Source organism: Elgaria multicarinata, chromosome 5 (assembly GCF_023053635.1).
Source record: "Elgaria multicarinata webbii isolate HBS135686 ecotype San Diego chromosome 5, rElgMul1.1.pri, whole genome shotgun sequence".
Classification (NCBI taxonomy): domain Eukaryota; kingdom Metazoa; phylum Chordata; class Lepidosauria; order Squamata; family Anguidae; genus Elgaria; species Elgaria multicarinata.
In genome coordinates, this window is record NC_086175.1 from 122,924,460 (window position 1) to 122,940,736 (window position 16,277).

At 45.7% G+C, this 16,277-nt stretch overlaps 1 protein-coding gene across 4 annotated transcripts in view; it reads right to left on the reverse strand.

Moving 5' to 3' along the window:
* Positions 1–16,277, reverse strand: part of FAT3 (FAT atypical cadherin 3) — a 545,951-nt gene that overhangs the window by 16,340 nt on the left and 513,334 nt on the right. For all 4 annotated transcript variants that reach the window (XM_063127164.1, XM_063127165.1, XM_063127168.1 and 1 more), the window contains exon 22: positions 4,734–5,202. In XM_063127164.1, the coding sequence (XP_062983234.1) occupies positions 4,734–5,202 (469 nt within the window). The remainder of the gene's footprint in view (positions 1–4,733; positions 5,203–16,277) is intronic.

The window sequence follows — 16,277 nt, forward strand, 5'->3', positions numbered from 1 at the left end:
TCACAGCTTTCAAAACTCAGCTAAAAACCTTTCTGTTCCCTATAGCTTTTAAATATTAAGTTTGTTCTGACTCTATACTGTTTAGCTTCACCCTACCCAGTGCCTGTTTACACTTCCCTGTGCCTGTTTGCATTCTCTTTCCCTCCTTATTGTTTACTACAACTTTATTAGATTGTAAGCCTATGCGGCAGGGTCTTACTATTTACTGTGTAATCTGTACAGCACCATGTACATTGATGGTGCTATATAAATAAATAATAATAATAATAATAATCCTGACTCCCCACCCCTGAAGCCTTTTCCAGTAGCCCAGATCACAGCAGCTGGCCCATCACTAAAGCAAACAACAAGGCAAAGCTAGAGAGCTTCTGCAGAGAGTGAGCAGCTACTGCAAAGAGGAGAATGAGAGAGAGCGAGAGAGAGAGGGAAAGGGAGAACATAAGAAGAACCATGCTGGATCAGACCAAGGGTCCATCTAATCCAGCATTATGTTCACACAGTAGCCAACAAGCTGTCGATCAGGGGCCCACAAGCAGGACACGACTGCAACAGCACCCTCCCACCAATCTTCCCCAGTTACTGGTTCTACTACTGGAGGTAGCACATAGCTATCAGGACTAGTAGCCATTGTTAGCCTTCTCCTCCAGAAACTTATCCAACTCCCTTTTAAAGCCATCCACTTCAGATGACTGGGAACTACCAGTGGTCCCTTGGCCTTCTAGTGAAGAACACTGCATTAGGGGTTCAGGATTGCGGCGTAGTGGCTAAAGTGTCGGACTGGGAGTCGGGAGATCCGGGTTCTAGACCCCACTCAGCCATGGAAACCCACTGGGTGACTTTGGGCCAGTCACAGACTCTCAGCCCAACCTACCTCACAGGGTTGTTGTTGTGGGGATAAGATGGAGAGGAGGAGGATTATGTAGGCCGCCTTGGGTTCCTTGGAACAAAAAGGCAGGATATAAATGCAATAAATAAATAAATAAATAAATAAATAAATAGGGTTATCTGAAAAAAATTGATCTGATATGAACTGTTGTTCAAAAACAACATTTGCATATTAACGTGAAGACTGATAAGGACGGACGTGAACACCCGAAAAAGTGTCACAGGCGGGAAACGAGATTGATTGGTCTGTCCTCAGCTGTGGCTCCCTGTCAAACGGTGGGAAACCAGTAATGTGTGAAAAGGCCTTTAGACCCAGCCCAGCCCAGTGGATGCCAGCTTCTCTTCTAGCACATCGTCTGCCAGGGCCAACAGCAGGCTGCAATTCGAGGGCATCCGACATGGTACGGGGCCTTCTGTTCAAGTCCATTTAATTATATACACCGGTTTTATGTGTGGAGGATCGCTTGGGCTAACAAATTATTTTGCCTTGGAGGGGCGAGGGGAAAAAAAGAACAGAAAGAGAGAACGGCCATGACGATGTCACAGCAGATTGCTTTATAGATCGGCTGATGTATAGTTAGGGCCCATTGCTTTAGAATTATGGCACCATAACAATCCTTTATTTACATATACTGCTGAGACAGTGAAAAAAAGACCCCGAGCAAATAGATTTCCTAACGAGAGAGAGGGAGAGAGAGAGAGAGAGCGCACATGCTGAAATATCCCCTCGGGCTGCTTGCTCTCCAATAGCAGTGGTAACGCATGAAGGCCTAAGTAGTTTTGGAGCATAGAACAGAGCGACAAACCATTCCAGAGCGAGCTCTTTATACGGCTCTCTCGGTAAAATGGACCCATCATTTGGAGATGTATGTATATAGCCTTTTCCTCCCGGCAGCCAATGTAAAACGTGAAATATGTAACCCTGTCGAGGGTGGAAGGAAGGGGGAAATTATCCTAAAGTGATTTGGTAGAAAGGTTTCAATTTGCACATCATGCTATTTGCTGAGTGATCGTGTAAATAGACTCCTGTGAAATCAATAGAAAGAGGAGCGGGCTCCCGCTTTTACTTAGTCTATTCATGCGGCGAATGCTTGACCTGATTTATAATATGTCGTCCAAGTTAAAGTTAGGCATTTGTTTTTTATCCTCGCCCACCCCCAGGGACATAAATAATCTTGTTTAGCAATTTTCTCGAAAGCTTCTACATCTTTTGAATTATTACCCTGCTTTTATTGCTGGATCCTACGTGCTGCTTTTTTTTAAAAAAACCTGCCATTTTTAGATAAAGAACCCAGAAACACACAAGTTAGTACCAACATCCATTTTGGTGCTGCTTATCAAAATCTAAGCCTGCTGCCTTTGCTGGTTTAAGGTGCTAATACTTTTGCATTCAGTTCTCTGGGCACCACTCCAGTTCAGCCCTTGAGCTCACTTCCCATTAAAAAACACACAAAAGCAACCAAGAAAGTAGTCAGTGTTAATTTTCAATCCATAGAGGGATTTTATGGACCAAATGGAGGGCAAAAATACCATGAGCCTCATCACAACAGGGAAAATCACATTTGCTTACCGTCACTTCTCCGCCCACGCATTTGTCCCTCATTACTTCCTCTTTTGAAAGAGGAAGAAAACAACATGCACGTGGCCCATTCAGTGGGCTGTTTTGATTCCGCTACTTCTTCTGCACACAGCAGGATTGAACGGGTAACTTCAGTCTTTAAAAATAAGTTGGACTTACTGGGGTGTTTTATGTCGTGCGAAGAAGGCTAGAAGGGGCGGGAGGCGCACGGGAGGCAGACGACCTCGTGAGAGGTACCTGTGAAAATCCGTGAGTGCTCTCTAACAAGCGTGCAATAAAACACTCGTCTGATGGAGCTCACAGAAGGAATTGGAATGATTCAGGACAGCAGGACAGGATATGTTGGTACAGACTGAAAGCGGTTGCAGAAGTTAGTTACAACGCATCCATCTGCACGATCTATGGGACAACTTCAGGAAGTTGTCATACAACAGTGTCAGTGTATACATTAAAAGGTGTTGTCTGATTTGATTATATGCGCAACTTGTTTGTCAACAATCCAGAAAAACGTATCCAACTAGAACTCCACTTTCAGATACTTGCAAAAGCATCCTTTCATATATATTTTTTTAAAAAAGAGGCAGTGGCAAAGGTACTTTGTCAGAATTCAGACAAAACCCTGGTCTTGGATACATAGAAAAAAGCAGTAGTTGATAAGAAAGGGAATTGCTTGCCCCCCCAAATTTGAAGGAAATGGAAATTTTGGTGAAAATCTCACGTGTGGAGTTTGAGGATCTTGCACTCACTTGAGTTCTGAGGCAACGGAGGGTTTTAATATAAGAAGAGCCATGCCGGATCAGACCAAATGTCCATCTAGTCCAGCAATCTGTTCACACAAACCATTGTGCAATTTTGTGTTCGATCGCACAATAATATATCTGGAAGTCTGCTGCCTTCCCCACTTCCTATGCTTCATGAAAGCCCAGGAGAATACGGTAGTGAGGTGACTCCTCCTGATCAGGAAGCCTGGGCAGCCAGGGGAGCCGCAGAGCAATGGAGAAATTTGTCATAGAAAGGAAAAAGGAACTCACACAATACCCAACAGCCACCTTGTAACGCTAAGCTCAAAAATATCGCCCAAAGATATTCAGAAGGGATTGTAAAAGGTCTCGAGAATGAGTCGGAAACACAGAAGCCTCTCTTGGGAAAGTGGAGCACAGCACTAAGCAAAACAAGAGTATGTTTCTTATTAAGAGCATAGGAAGAGCCATGCTGGATCAGACCAAGGGTCCACTAGTCCAGCGTTCTGTTGAGTGGCCAACCAGCTGCCTACGGGAAGCCCACAAGCAGGACATGAGTACGACAGCACCCTTCTGCCCATTTTCCTCAGCAACTACTGCACACAGGTTTACTGCCTCTGATACTGGAGGTAGCATATGGCCATCAGGACTAGTAGCTTTCTCCTCCAGGAATTTGTCTAATCCCCTTTTTAAAGCCATCCAAATTGGTGGCCACCACTACGTCTTGTGGTAGCGAATTCCATAGTTTAACTCTGCACCGTGTGAAGAAGTCCTTCCCCTGAGTGTCAGTTCAATACTTCAGACCTTGAGGATCACGTTGCTAAGTGGGCGATCTGCTCCCCATTTCCCAACTTGTCAATGCATAATTTGTGCATGCTTGACATAAGAACATAAGAAGCACTATGCTGGATCAGACCAAGGGTCCATCTAGCCCAGCACTCTGTTCACACAGTGGCCAACCAGCCATCGGCCAGGGACCCACAAAGCAGGACATAGTGCAACAGCACCCTCCCACCCATGTTCCCCAGAAACTTGTGCACACAGGCTTACTGCCTCAGATACTGGAGATAGCACACAACCATCAGGGCTAGTAGCCATTGATAGCCTTCGCCTCCAGGAATTTATTCAACCCCCTTTTAAAGCCATCACAATTGGTGGCCATTACTACATCTTGTGGTAGTGAGTTCCATAATTTAACTATGCGCTGTGTGACGAAGTCCTTCCTTTTGTCTGTCCTGAATCTCCCACCAATCGGCTTCATGGGACAATCCCACCGAGTACTAGTATTGTGAAGAAGGGACCAAAATGTCTTCTGATCCATTGATTTTGTACGCCTGTTATTGAAGGGTAGGTTATTAAGCGGGTGATTCTGAGGGTTAAAGCCACGCAGAAAGAGACAGACGTTGCTTCCAGCCCATTTCTATGGCTCAAACTAAATAAGTGCATGCATAGACCGACGACTGGCAGGAGAAACTGAAGGCACCACCAAGCTCCCCCCCACCCTTGGAAATGTAAGTAAATGTATTCACCACCAGAGGGCACGCTGGTACAAGTCCCTCCGTTCTGGCAAGGGCTCCTCTCGCAAGCGTCGGGATACAGCACACAGCCCAGCTTCAGTTCCGTCAGGCCGACCACTTCCGCAAAGCTGCTGCGCTTGTTCTGCAGCGGCAGCTCGTTGTTGTTCAAGACGACGGAATCCAAGCAACCCTGGAAGCCGCTCAAGACCTGCGTGGTCCTCTTGTCCATCAGGCTTCGGACGTTGTCCACCTGCACCTGGGCTCCGAAGTACACGGAGCTGTCGGTGCTCAGCGTCTGGAAGTAGAGCGGGGGCTTGCGCCGCTCCACGTAGCTGTCGTCCAGCGACAGGCTGGTGAAGTTCCGATTCAACTCGAGGAAGACCGAGTGCCAGCCCCCGTCGTTAACCGCCCTGCCGGAAATACCCAGGATGCCCGGGCCGGTTCCGCAGTCCAACTGGAACCACAGCTTGCCGTCCACAATCTATGGAAGGAAAGCAAAAGATCAGGGAGGCAAAGTTTGCAAGTCTGCCCTCGCTTTTCTTCTGGCCCTTTTGCAGGAAAGCTGCAATGCAACATAGCTGGTATCGGCACGGGTGCTGTTTCTGGTTGCAGCAGGACTGTACTTACATTCAACTGAGTTTTAGAACAGCCACGTGTAAGACATCAGGAAAAACTTCCTGACTGTTAGAGCAGTATGACAATGGAACCAGTTACCTAGGGAGGTTGTGGGCTCTCCCACACTAGAGGCCTTCAAGAGGCAGCTGGACAACCATCTGTCAGGGATGCTTTAGGGTGGATTCCTGCATTGAGCAGGGGGTTGGACTCGATGGCCTTCCAACTCTACTGTTCTATGATTCTAGGGATTGTCCATCATTATGGATGGACGGACTTACTCACGGCCGGCTCCGTCGGGCACCCTTTGAGGCCCAGTGAGCATCCAAAGGAGCTGCGAGGCTGCGCACAATGAAGAGTCTGGAAATTGTATATTTCCTACGTTGCATAAATGGTGGCTGTAAAGGCCTCATTTACACAAGATTCAAAATGTGGGAGTCTGGTGGGGAATCCGACAGACTCCTGGACTCATTCAGGCACCTGCGACATCCCTATGTAACATTGTTGTGAACAAGGCCACTTGGAGATTTGTTCACACATACCTTTTAATGCACGACTAGGTAACAGTAAAGACCTGTCTCCCTATGAGAATTTATTTGCACCTTTTCTTCCCACTAGGGCCGTGCACAAAATGGCGGATTCTACACAAAATGGCCACCATGCTTCAGAATTCTGAAGCCGAAGCTTGCATAGCTAGGGTGACCATATGAAAAGGAGGACGGGGCTCCTGTATCTTTAACAGTAATGTAGAAAAGGGAATTTCAGCAGGTGTCTATTGAAGAGGATGAAATTCCCTCTTCATCACAACAGTTAAAGCTGCAGAAGCCCTGCCCTCTTTTGTATCTGGTTACTCTACTATAGCTAGTGTAGCTTTAACTGTTGTGATGAAGAGGGAATTTCACCCTCTTCAATTGACACCTGCTGAAATTCCCTTTTCTACATTACTGTTAAAGATACAGGAGCCCTGTCCTCCTTTTCATATGGTCACCCTATGCATAGCCCTAGTATATAGTAGGGTAAACAACGTAACTTTTAAAGGGTATTTATTAGGATAAGCGATGTAACTTTATTAAGGTAAGCAACGCCTTCCACCAGTGCAGGCTACAGGCTTTTTGAGGCAAGACAACCTAAGGCCTCCTCACTGGGTCTACCTTCTCAGTGCCATTCTCACTAGCTGCTATTGCTCCTCCCCCTCATTGATACCATAGAATCATGGAATCATAGAATAGCAGAGTTGGAAGGGGCCTACAAAGCCATCGAGTCCAACCCCCTGCTCAATGCAGGAATCCACCCTAAAGCATCCCTTTGCTTGATAGGCAGAGCCAGGGAGAAGTAGACTATGGCATCTCTGGCTCTTCCTTCTCCCCATCTCCATGCCTACTGTTGAAGCCGGCCGTGCTCCCCACCTCAGAAATCCTTGAAGAAATTATGCACGCACACACATGCATGTAGAGAGCGAAAAATTTCCTGAAATTGTAGAATGGGAGTTGGCACAGCAGTAGTTTAAATGCAAAACTGAACGGAGAACAGTAAATTGTGAAATATAGTAGGAACCATTCATGTGGACAGATTCCAGCTCCCCCTACAGATTCTCTTCCCCTGCATATTATATGCATGCAACTTCCAGAAAATCTATTCTACCCTGAAAACTGGATCATATACACATCACTACAGATATAACACACTTTTCAGTCTACCTAAACGAAATGCCGAAGACGCATTTACAAAATAAGTACTTGCCTTATATATATTTCTGAAGTAACACTTCAGACCATGGTGCAAAGATAGGATTTATATTTTCTTATTTCATCCTTCCTCTTTGTTCTTGGTTCCTTTCTCTATTTTCTCTTGATTATTTTCCCTCTTTAGTGTTTACTAGCTTCTTTAGTTAAATAAAAGGATACTGCTAAATTCTTACAGTTGGAAGATTAACATTGCTAATGAATATTGTCTTCTGTAGTTTACAATTGTGTACTTACAGGACACTGCAATACACAGCACACGGTGAATAGACTGAAATATTGCAATGACATAGGACGACATCAGGTGGTGAACATTCTGGAAATCACATAACCTAGAGTGACCATATGACTGGATTTGCCCGGATTTGTCCGGGTTTTTGGTGACAAATCCGGGAGGGGGAGGGGAAATCTGGATTTTTCCAGTCTTCCCCAGCCAAAGAGCTGCTCTAATGGGAATTAACAAAAATGCTTATAACTCCGTCATTTTTAAAGATAAAGACATGAAACTTGGCACGATGGTAGCTCTTAGGAAGGGCTTTAGTCATACCAAATTTGAAACAGATCCGTTCATCCATTGATTTTTTAGGAATTTTTTAATAATTGAGGTTTTAAAATTATTATTTTTAAAATCGTCATTTTTAAAGATAAAGAGATGACACTTTAAACCATAATAGGTTTTAGGTAGAGCTTTAGCCACACCAAATTTGAAACAGATCCATGCATCCATTCATTTTTTTGGAATTTTTTAAAATTTGAGGTTTAAAATTTATTTTGTAGAACAGATTTGTCTTAAATGTGTGCTGTAAAATCAGACATGTGACCAAGGCTATGTTCGGGCGGGCACGCCCCCTTGGTGCTAGACACACACCCTTGGGGGCCGACCATGTTGTCCTCCTTTATGATTTCCAAAATATGGTCACCCTAACATAACCAAATGCGTTACTGAACAGTGATGGGCGAGCCACCCACGGATTGACTTGGAAATGAGCTACAGCCCCCCCCCCCCGCAAATTGGAGAACTGCTCTTTTAATTTCTGAGCCAATCCAAAATTCTCCTCCTCTCCACAACCATCTGACAGTCAGGGATCACTTGCAAACCTCCCAGATTTTTCACTGTCAATTGGCAATTGTTACTCAACCAGGAGAGGTCTAGACAAGGCTTCTCCTGACTGTCCAAAGTGGTGATTTGGGTGTGGGGGCGCAGTCTGAGTGGATGGGAGTGGGGTAATCCTAGAATTCATATCCAGCTTTAATTGTAATCCAATCCACAGAAGAATTCAGTGGGTTGGTGTTTGTTTTTTTTTTTTTTTGCAATTCTAGCTTCTTCTATGAGATGAGCATTGCAAGTCTCTGAAGTTTGTATCTGATGGGTAGATGGACCCACACCTGTCTTTGTCAGGTGCTTGCTGCTACTACTCAATGCTGCTCGTGCTTCTGTGTGAGCTTCTAAACGGACTGCTGAATGCCCGATGAAGCCGCGAGGCTGTCCGTCTACCAAGTGAGCCATCATTGTTGCGCAACAATGGCAGTTCAGGGTTTTACAGGAAGAGGCCATCTATGCAACATTACAAGTGTGATTGCTCCCCTTTATGGCTGCCATTTTTATCATTTATTTCATTTCTATACTGCCCAATAGCCGAAGCTCTGTAGGTGGTTTACAACAGTTTTGCGGAACATGACCCTCCTGGAAACCCCCGAACTCTAAGTCTTGCGCAACAATGGCGGCTTGCTAGGAGGACGGGTGGTTGCTGGATCTTGCCAAACTGCTGGGTGCTTGACGAATAGGTCTGAAAGCACACTGGGGCTCAGCAAGTGGGGCCTGGGAGGTCAGCACGGAGGGTTTCGTCAGACTACACTGCCCAGGCAGACTTTTGCGACACCCCTAATCTGGGGAACGGTCCAGTGAGGTTTAGTGGCTTCTCTATTTGTAACTTGCAGCAGAAGGGACTATGTGGGCCATGTGTGGGAGAGAACCAGCTAGTTTATCCTCCTCAACCCGCTCCCCACATGCAACACAATGCATGTGACATATGGCATGATGAGCCCATTTCTATTGTCTCTCCCCACCTCGACCTCGCGATTTTGACTGTGTGAATCAATCTGGGATGTTGAACCTCTCCTAGCCTGAGGGCTGAATTCCTTTTCAGAGAAGCTCTGGAGGGCACATTCCAGTGGTGGGCGGTGCCGAAGGCAAAAGGGGTGCAACCAACATGCCCCAAATAGCAGTAGATTGTAGCTTAAAGCTCTTACTGCCAGAAACTATGTCTTAGGAGCCGCGTCTCAACCTTTCAGAGTGGGGGGAAAATTGTGCAGAAGACAGGAAATGACCAAATGATGGGGGGGGGGGTCGTCGGGGGAAAGGCAGCATGACCTTCAGGGAACCCCAGGGGGATGGATTGGGAACTCCAGAAGGCCAGAATTGGCCCCCAGAACTGAAGTTCTGCACCCATGGCATTAGCCTTCACGTGGAACACCTGTTTCAAATGCTGGACTTCATGTGGGGTACCTGTGTCACCACAGAAGGGGCTCATGAGTAATGCAAATGAAATTTGCATGTGTTACCCCTCCTCCTCCCTTCTGCACCTCGATTGGCCGCCTCCTTCTCTTTCCCCCTCCCTGCTGGTGGTAGCAGCCTAACTGCACACCAGCTTCTGGGGCCCGCCTTCACACCACACTGACTGGTAGAGCAAGGCTGTCTGTCATCCTGCTGGCATGTTTGGTGCAGAGGAAATTAATTCCTATTAAAGCTCGAGCTTTGAACTTTTTCAAACTTTCAAATATTTTTTTTTTGCACATCTACAGTGCTCAAGCTTCAGTTTAAAACAAAAATGATCACAATCGGTCTGGTAGATCTCGAGTATTACAGTATTCTTATATAAAATAATTGTGATGACGACGATGATTAACATTATTGTTATTATAATCTTCTTCTTAAAATGTATAAGGTTATTATCTTAACTAAAGCCTAGGCTCTCAGGGTGACGTACACAATTAAAACATAATAAAATCAACAAAATAATTAACTCAAAAATACATATACTTATTATATGTGCATCTACAGAAAGCCTCATGAAACTGACCATGCAAGAGGGTATGAAGGAACCTCTAAAGGGTGATACAAATTGGTGCACTTTGATTGCTTCACCAAATAAGCAAAATGAGATGAACGGGCGCCGTACATCATTTTAGAATATTAGCCTAGCAAAGGTGCTTGGCTGTCATCCATATCTGCATATCAGCATTGGCTATAAAACCATCCAGTGGTCCTTTGGGACCTCCCTAAACTGGCAAAGTCCATCTGCAGCCACAGGACGTGAATACAAAATAGTGCCTAGCCATCCATCTAGGGGAATATTTAGTTAGTGGGATTACATTTCGGGTTCGTTTGAGCAAAATGGCAGATTTAATTAAAATATTACTTTCTCCAGCTCCTGCAACACCTGGGATCACATCCAAGGCTTCTTGCTTCTTAGCCAATGGATGTTTCCGGCAAGCCTTCTCTGGTATAACATATGACTGCCTCACACTCGTCCGTATTGAATTTTATGGAATAAGCCCACAGATACATTACCAAGTGCCACCCGTCAGTTGCAAGGAAACAGTAGCAGTGTTGTATTTAATCATTCCTGTCTACTGCTGACAACACAGGCTCCACTAGTCCTTTATTGGACGATGGAGAATAACGGTTCTAAGGGTGATGATGCAGATCTCAGGAAGTTTTATGGATCTGCGGAGTAGCCAGTAGGTAGGGATGCTGTGAGTGCCCAAATGGGACCAGGAGTTGTTGGAATCCCCGACATGACTGTGGACCTGAATGCTCGCGAGGCCCAGGGGAGTGCTCAGCCACCGCCTGTCCACACACCGAAATTGTGCACTTCCCCTTCCTGAGTCAATGGAGCATTCGCGTCTTTACTCTTGCGTCAATGGGTCCCTTAAAGCCACCATTGCTGCCGGGGGGGGAGGGAGGAGTGCGCAATTTTCAGAGGCAAATGAAATCACGCAATTCTCCTGTTGCATCAATGGTGGCTACCAATGACGCAGGAAGGGGAAGTACACAATTTGAGTGCATGGACAGGTGGCTGCCCAGCAAGTAAGGGCAGGTGGGTGGTAGCAGGGTGAGCGCCTGCTGAGGTGACCATAGCCAAGTTTGCCCACATCTACCAGTAACAGAACCTAGAAGGTCTCTAGTTTTCACTCAGTCACTTCCCACTAAGAGTTCAGTCCTGTTATCTTGGCTCAGAACCTGGTCCTTCCACAGAAGCAGAGTGCTTTCCTAATCCCAACCAGGGCTCTGTGAACCTTGGTTTGTCTGATGGTCGGAACCCCAAACCAACCACTGTTTACAACTGGCAGCATCGGCAGCACCAGGGAGTTTGAAATGAAACTTCCCTGAAGCACTGGCTTGCTCACCAGCTGACAGCATTTAACGATTTATTACATTTATATCCCACCCTTTTTCCTCCAAGGAAACCAAGGCGGCATACATAATCCTCCTCCGCCTCTCCATTTTATCCTAACAACAACAACAACAACAACCCTGTGAGGTAGGTTGGGCTGACAGTCTATGATTGGCCCAAAGTCATTGAGTGAGCTTCCATGGACGAGTGGGGACTAGAACTAGGGATGCTGTGGGTGCCCGATTGGGTGTGGGAGTCCGCATTCACCTCCCCCTGGAGCTAGATGGGTGCCTCCAGCATGTTTGCGGTCTCTGATGAGCACCCGGCATCTGCCCCATCCTGAGCCTCCATTGTGCGCGACTATGTAAGGTCTGGAAATTACGTAATTTCCCCTGTTGCGTAAGTGGTGGCCGTAAAGGCCCCATTGTGAGGCAGGTGGCTACCAGGAGAAGGGCCTTCTCTGCTGTGGCACCCCGGCTGTGAAATGAGCTCCCTAAGGAGGTTCGCTTGGCACCTACATTATATGCTTTTAGACGCCAGGTGAAGACCTTTTTATTCTCCCAGCATTTTAACAATCTATAAATACATTTTAACATGGTGTTTTAAATTTGTAATTTTGCATTGCCGCTGTTTTTATCTGGTTGAGCTTTTATATTGTATTTTATGATATGGTTTTTATACTGTTGTTTTATACTTTGAATGGTTTTAATTTTTGTGAACCGCCCAGAGAGCTCCGGCTATTGGGCGGTATAGAAATGTAATAAATAAATAAATAAATAAAAATAAATACACAAGAGTAAAGGCACATGCAGCAGGACGAGCATCTGACGAATTGGACCTGGGTGAGTTCACCCATCCCTAGAACTCAAGGCGGCTCTCAGTCCAACACTCTAACCACTACACCACACTGGATCTCCGGTAGCCTTAAATAGAGAAGAGTTGGATCTACAGGAGGGCTTTCTGATTTACTAGGATACCCTTCTACAACCTGGGGCCTTCTAGATATGTAGGACTGCAGCTCCCATTATTCTCAGCCAGCAATGCCACTAATGCAGAGAATGATGGGGGTTGCAGTCCAACACACTTGTCGATCACCAGGTTGGGGAACTCTGCGCTAGTATTTTATGCATCAAATGAAAACAAAACAGTGTTGCTACACAGGGCTCCTGGTTATTGTGGCGTTACACCCCACAAGTCAATTCCAAATGTATGTCTGCAGTTTGTAAGTCTGTGGTTTTTAGAATGTTGGCCTGAGTGGGCGGAGTTAGAATGTCTTGGGAGGGGGAAGGAGTGATATATAAGGGCATGACTGAGGGGATTGGGAGTTCTTTTCAGAAGTTCTTTTCAGGGAAACTTTTCAGGGAGACTTGTTAGGTACTCTTAGAGTCTGTAGTGCTCTCTGTATTTATGGTACCTAAGTTCTGGGAAATTTGAGGGTCAGTGTAGTGCGTGGTGTCTTTAGGGTGTGGTGTGCACGTAGTGGAAGTACATTAATCAATACTGAGAATAAAGAAAGTTCAAGAGTGATTGTGTGAGAAAAAGGAAAGCGCGAATGTGAATGAGTGACCGGATTGTATGAAAGGTTTCAAAAAGGTTTTTAAATGTTGTTATTTGAAACAAAGCTTATGAACTTTTAAAAATAAATTTTGATTGTTTGTTTTAAAACTACCACAAAAATCCCACGTGTGTTTGGCGTTTATCATCTTAAGTTTACACATTCAGCACCCACTCTGACAATCATTCACCTAAGCAGATATAACTCACAGCGCATTATTATATATATTAAAATCCTTCTCCATTTTAAACCCCTTTCTCCACATAGTTTGGAGGAAGGTGGTTCTTATCCCTTGCCTCAGGCATAACAAGCGGTGGTGCTTAGTTTGAGCAGGGAGTAGCCTCGGCCGGGTCTGGTGTTCAGAGCCTGTGTCGCCCCATAAGAAGTGGTGGCAGACGTGAGGTCTGGTGTTCAGAGCCTGTGTCATGGCAGTTATCCCTACCAGTAATTTTCTCAGATGATCCGGCTACTGGATGTATCAGCCAGCTGTAAGTAAAATGCCAAACTAGATATGAGGATAGCAGCAGGACTGTGTGCTGGAATATGGAATGGGCCCAAACACGTAGAAAGGGATGGGAACTTTTCTTTTTAAATACTTTAATAAATGTATGCATAATGAAACCATACTTGGGCTAAAAGCAAACCATAAAACCGACCGAAGGGCACTTTTGGGAAATGCGCCAAATTGCAAAGCCAGTCTGCATCTTGAGGGGAGGGGCTGCAGGGCTTAAGTAGTGGCTATGGGGAGGGTACCATACCCAAAACCTGAGCACTTTGTTTACAGTTAAAATCGGTAAGGATGTTGCGGGTATCTGGCTGGCTCCAGAAATCTGGTGGGCAGCCCCTGTCCAGATCCCCAGACCCAGCTCACCGACCCATGGGGCACTCGCAGGGGCCGCATGATCCGCGAGCATCCCATATCTGCCCACTTCCCCTGCAAGCTGCCTGCTTCCCGTGCGAGTCGCCCACTTCTCCCAATTGTCCGTAAATGATGGGCCCCAGAAAGTGTGCAGATCTGATCCTGCACATCCTGGCTGCAATAAACAGCCCTAATCTCGCAGAAATGGCTATTTACGGCAGCCATTGGGTGCAAGATCAGGTCAGCGGGGAGAAGCGGGTGGCTCGTCGGGGAAGTGGGTGGCTGCAAGGTGCTCCCGGACCGTGCAGCGAGCCATCCAGGGGCTCACGCAAGCGAATGGCAGCAGTGAGGCCACGAGGTCCCGGCGCTCCCGGACCCTGGTAATTTGTCAATTCTTAAAAATCGGATGCCCCCTGTGGCGTTATCCCACAATTGATTATCTTGTATATGTCTAGATTTGTATGTCTGGTAAGTACGGAATGTTAGAACTGAGCGGGTGTGGTTTATGATGTAATAGGTGGTGCGGGGGAAGAGTATATAAGGAGAGTGTTGGGAGTTTGTGAGATGTGTGAGGAGAGTTATTTAGTTGTAGAGTAAGAAGAGTTTGGATTCTAAGGATTTTGGATTGGTATGAAGAGAGCAAGGTGGTTGGTGTGTTGGGAGATTAGATTAGGCAGGATTGAAAGTATTACATTTTTGTTTAAAGCTTTTAAATAACAAATGTATTATTTTGTTAGCTACCAAACACCACGTGTCAACTTGGCATTATTTACCTGCCCTACAGTTATTAAATACCCACACCAGATTATACCCACAGTATGTTTTGAGAGCTCCTATATTAAACCTGTTTCCCTCATAGCTAGGGGAAAGGTTTTATTTAACCCTCCCTCAGGTTTTCAAGTGGTGGCGTTTGGCCTGAAAAGAGTTTATGCGACGGGCCTAGTGTAAAGGTCTGTGATGTTGCCCCCCCCCCCTTGTTTCCCTGCAACTAGGGCTGTTTGATGTGTTTAGACAGACAGCACCACTGCTATTGTGACCAGTTTGGACTGAAGCTAAAATGGATGAGCAGAGGCCTTGTATGGTGTATTTATTATTTATTTATTTATTTATTTATTTATTTATTTATTTATTACATTTTTATACCGCCCAATAGCCGAAGCTTTCTGGGTGGTTCACAGTGGATACTGTGTGTATCCACTCAGCAAGGGACAGAGAGGTGCTGAAAAATCCACCCTCAGTATGTTGCTCCAGGTGTTTTTCTCCTTTCATAGAATCACAGAATAGTAGAGTTGGAAGGGGCCTAAAAGGCCATCGAGTCCAACCCCCTGCTCAATGCAGGAATCCACCCTAAAGCATACTTGACAGATGGTTGTCCAGCTGCCTCTTGAAGGCCTCTAGTGTGGGAGAGCCCACAACCTCCCTAGATAACTGGTTCTATTGTCATACTGCTCTAACAGTCAGGAAGTTTTTCTTGATGTCCAGCCAGAATCTGGCTTCCTTTAACTTGAGCCCGTTATTCCGTGTCCTGCACTCTGGGAGGATCGAGAAGAGATCCTGGCCCTCCTCTGTGTGACAACCTTTTAAGTATTTGAAGAGGGCTATCATGTCTCCCCTCAGTCTTCTCTTCTCCAGGCTAAACATTCCCAGTTGTTTCCATCAATCCTCATAGGGCTTTGTTTCCAGACCCCTGATCATCCTGGTTGCCCTCCTCTGAACACGCTCCAGCTTGCCTGCGTCCTTCTCGATACTTCTGGCCACTGATACCAGAAGTGAGTCAGGAAAGGAGAAAATACCTGGACCAACAGAGCTAGTAATAGGTATATGTTTTGTACTTTGTTCTAACTGCTGTTACTGTTTTGGATTTGCTTTTTATTGAATGTTGGTTTTGCCATGGCCTATGGCTAAAACAAATAGACCTGAACTGAACTAAACCATATGCCTGGCGATCTCGATACCACGCTGCTTGCAAATTAGCGGTCTGCCAGGCGGGACTGTACCATGTGCTCTGCAGAATGTTTTGAGTCAGCTGTTAAGTCTCTTCCAGAAGAGACGCAACAAGGTTTATTAATCAGGGGCAGGCATTTAGCAGCCAGGAAGCGTCAGGAATTACTTTGACTGGGAGAGGTACATCTTAATCTGGTTTGCCTTTTGGTAAACCGTTTGAACCACTTGCGTTTAAAATGTAACCATCTGCCCTGAGATGTTGGGAATAGAGCAGATGAAAAATTAAAAGCAAAGCCGTCAACGTCAGTACTGCCTGACCACAAGTTAAGTTAGGCCTCATCTCCCTAATTAGTGTTGGGATGCACACGTAATGGGAGATGATTTTTTACTGTTGGATTTGGAACCTAATATTTATTTTCATAAAACTTTTTAAAACTCTGCCCTGCC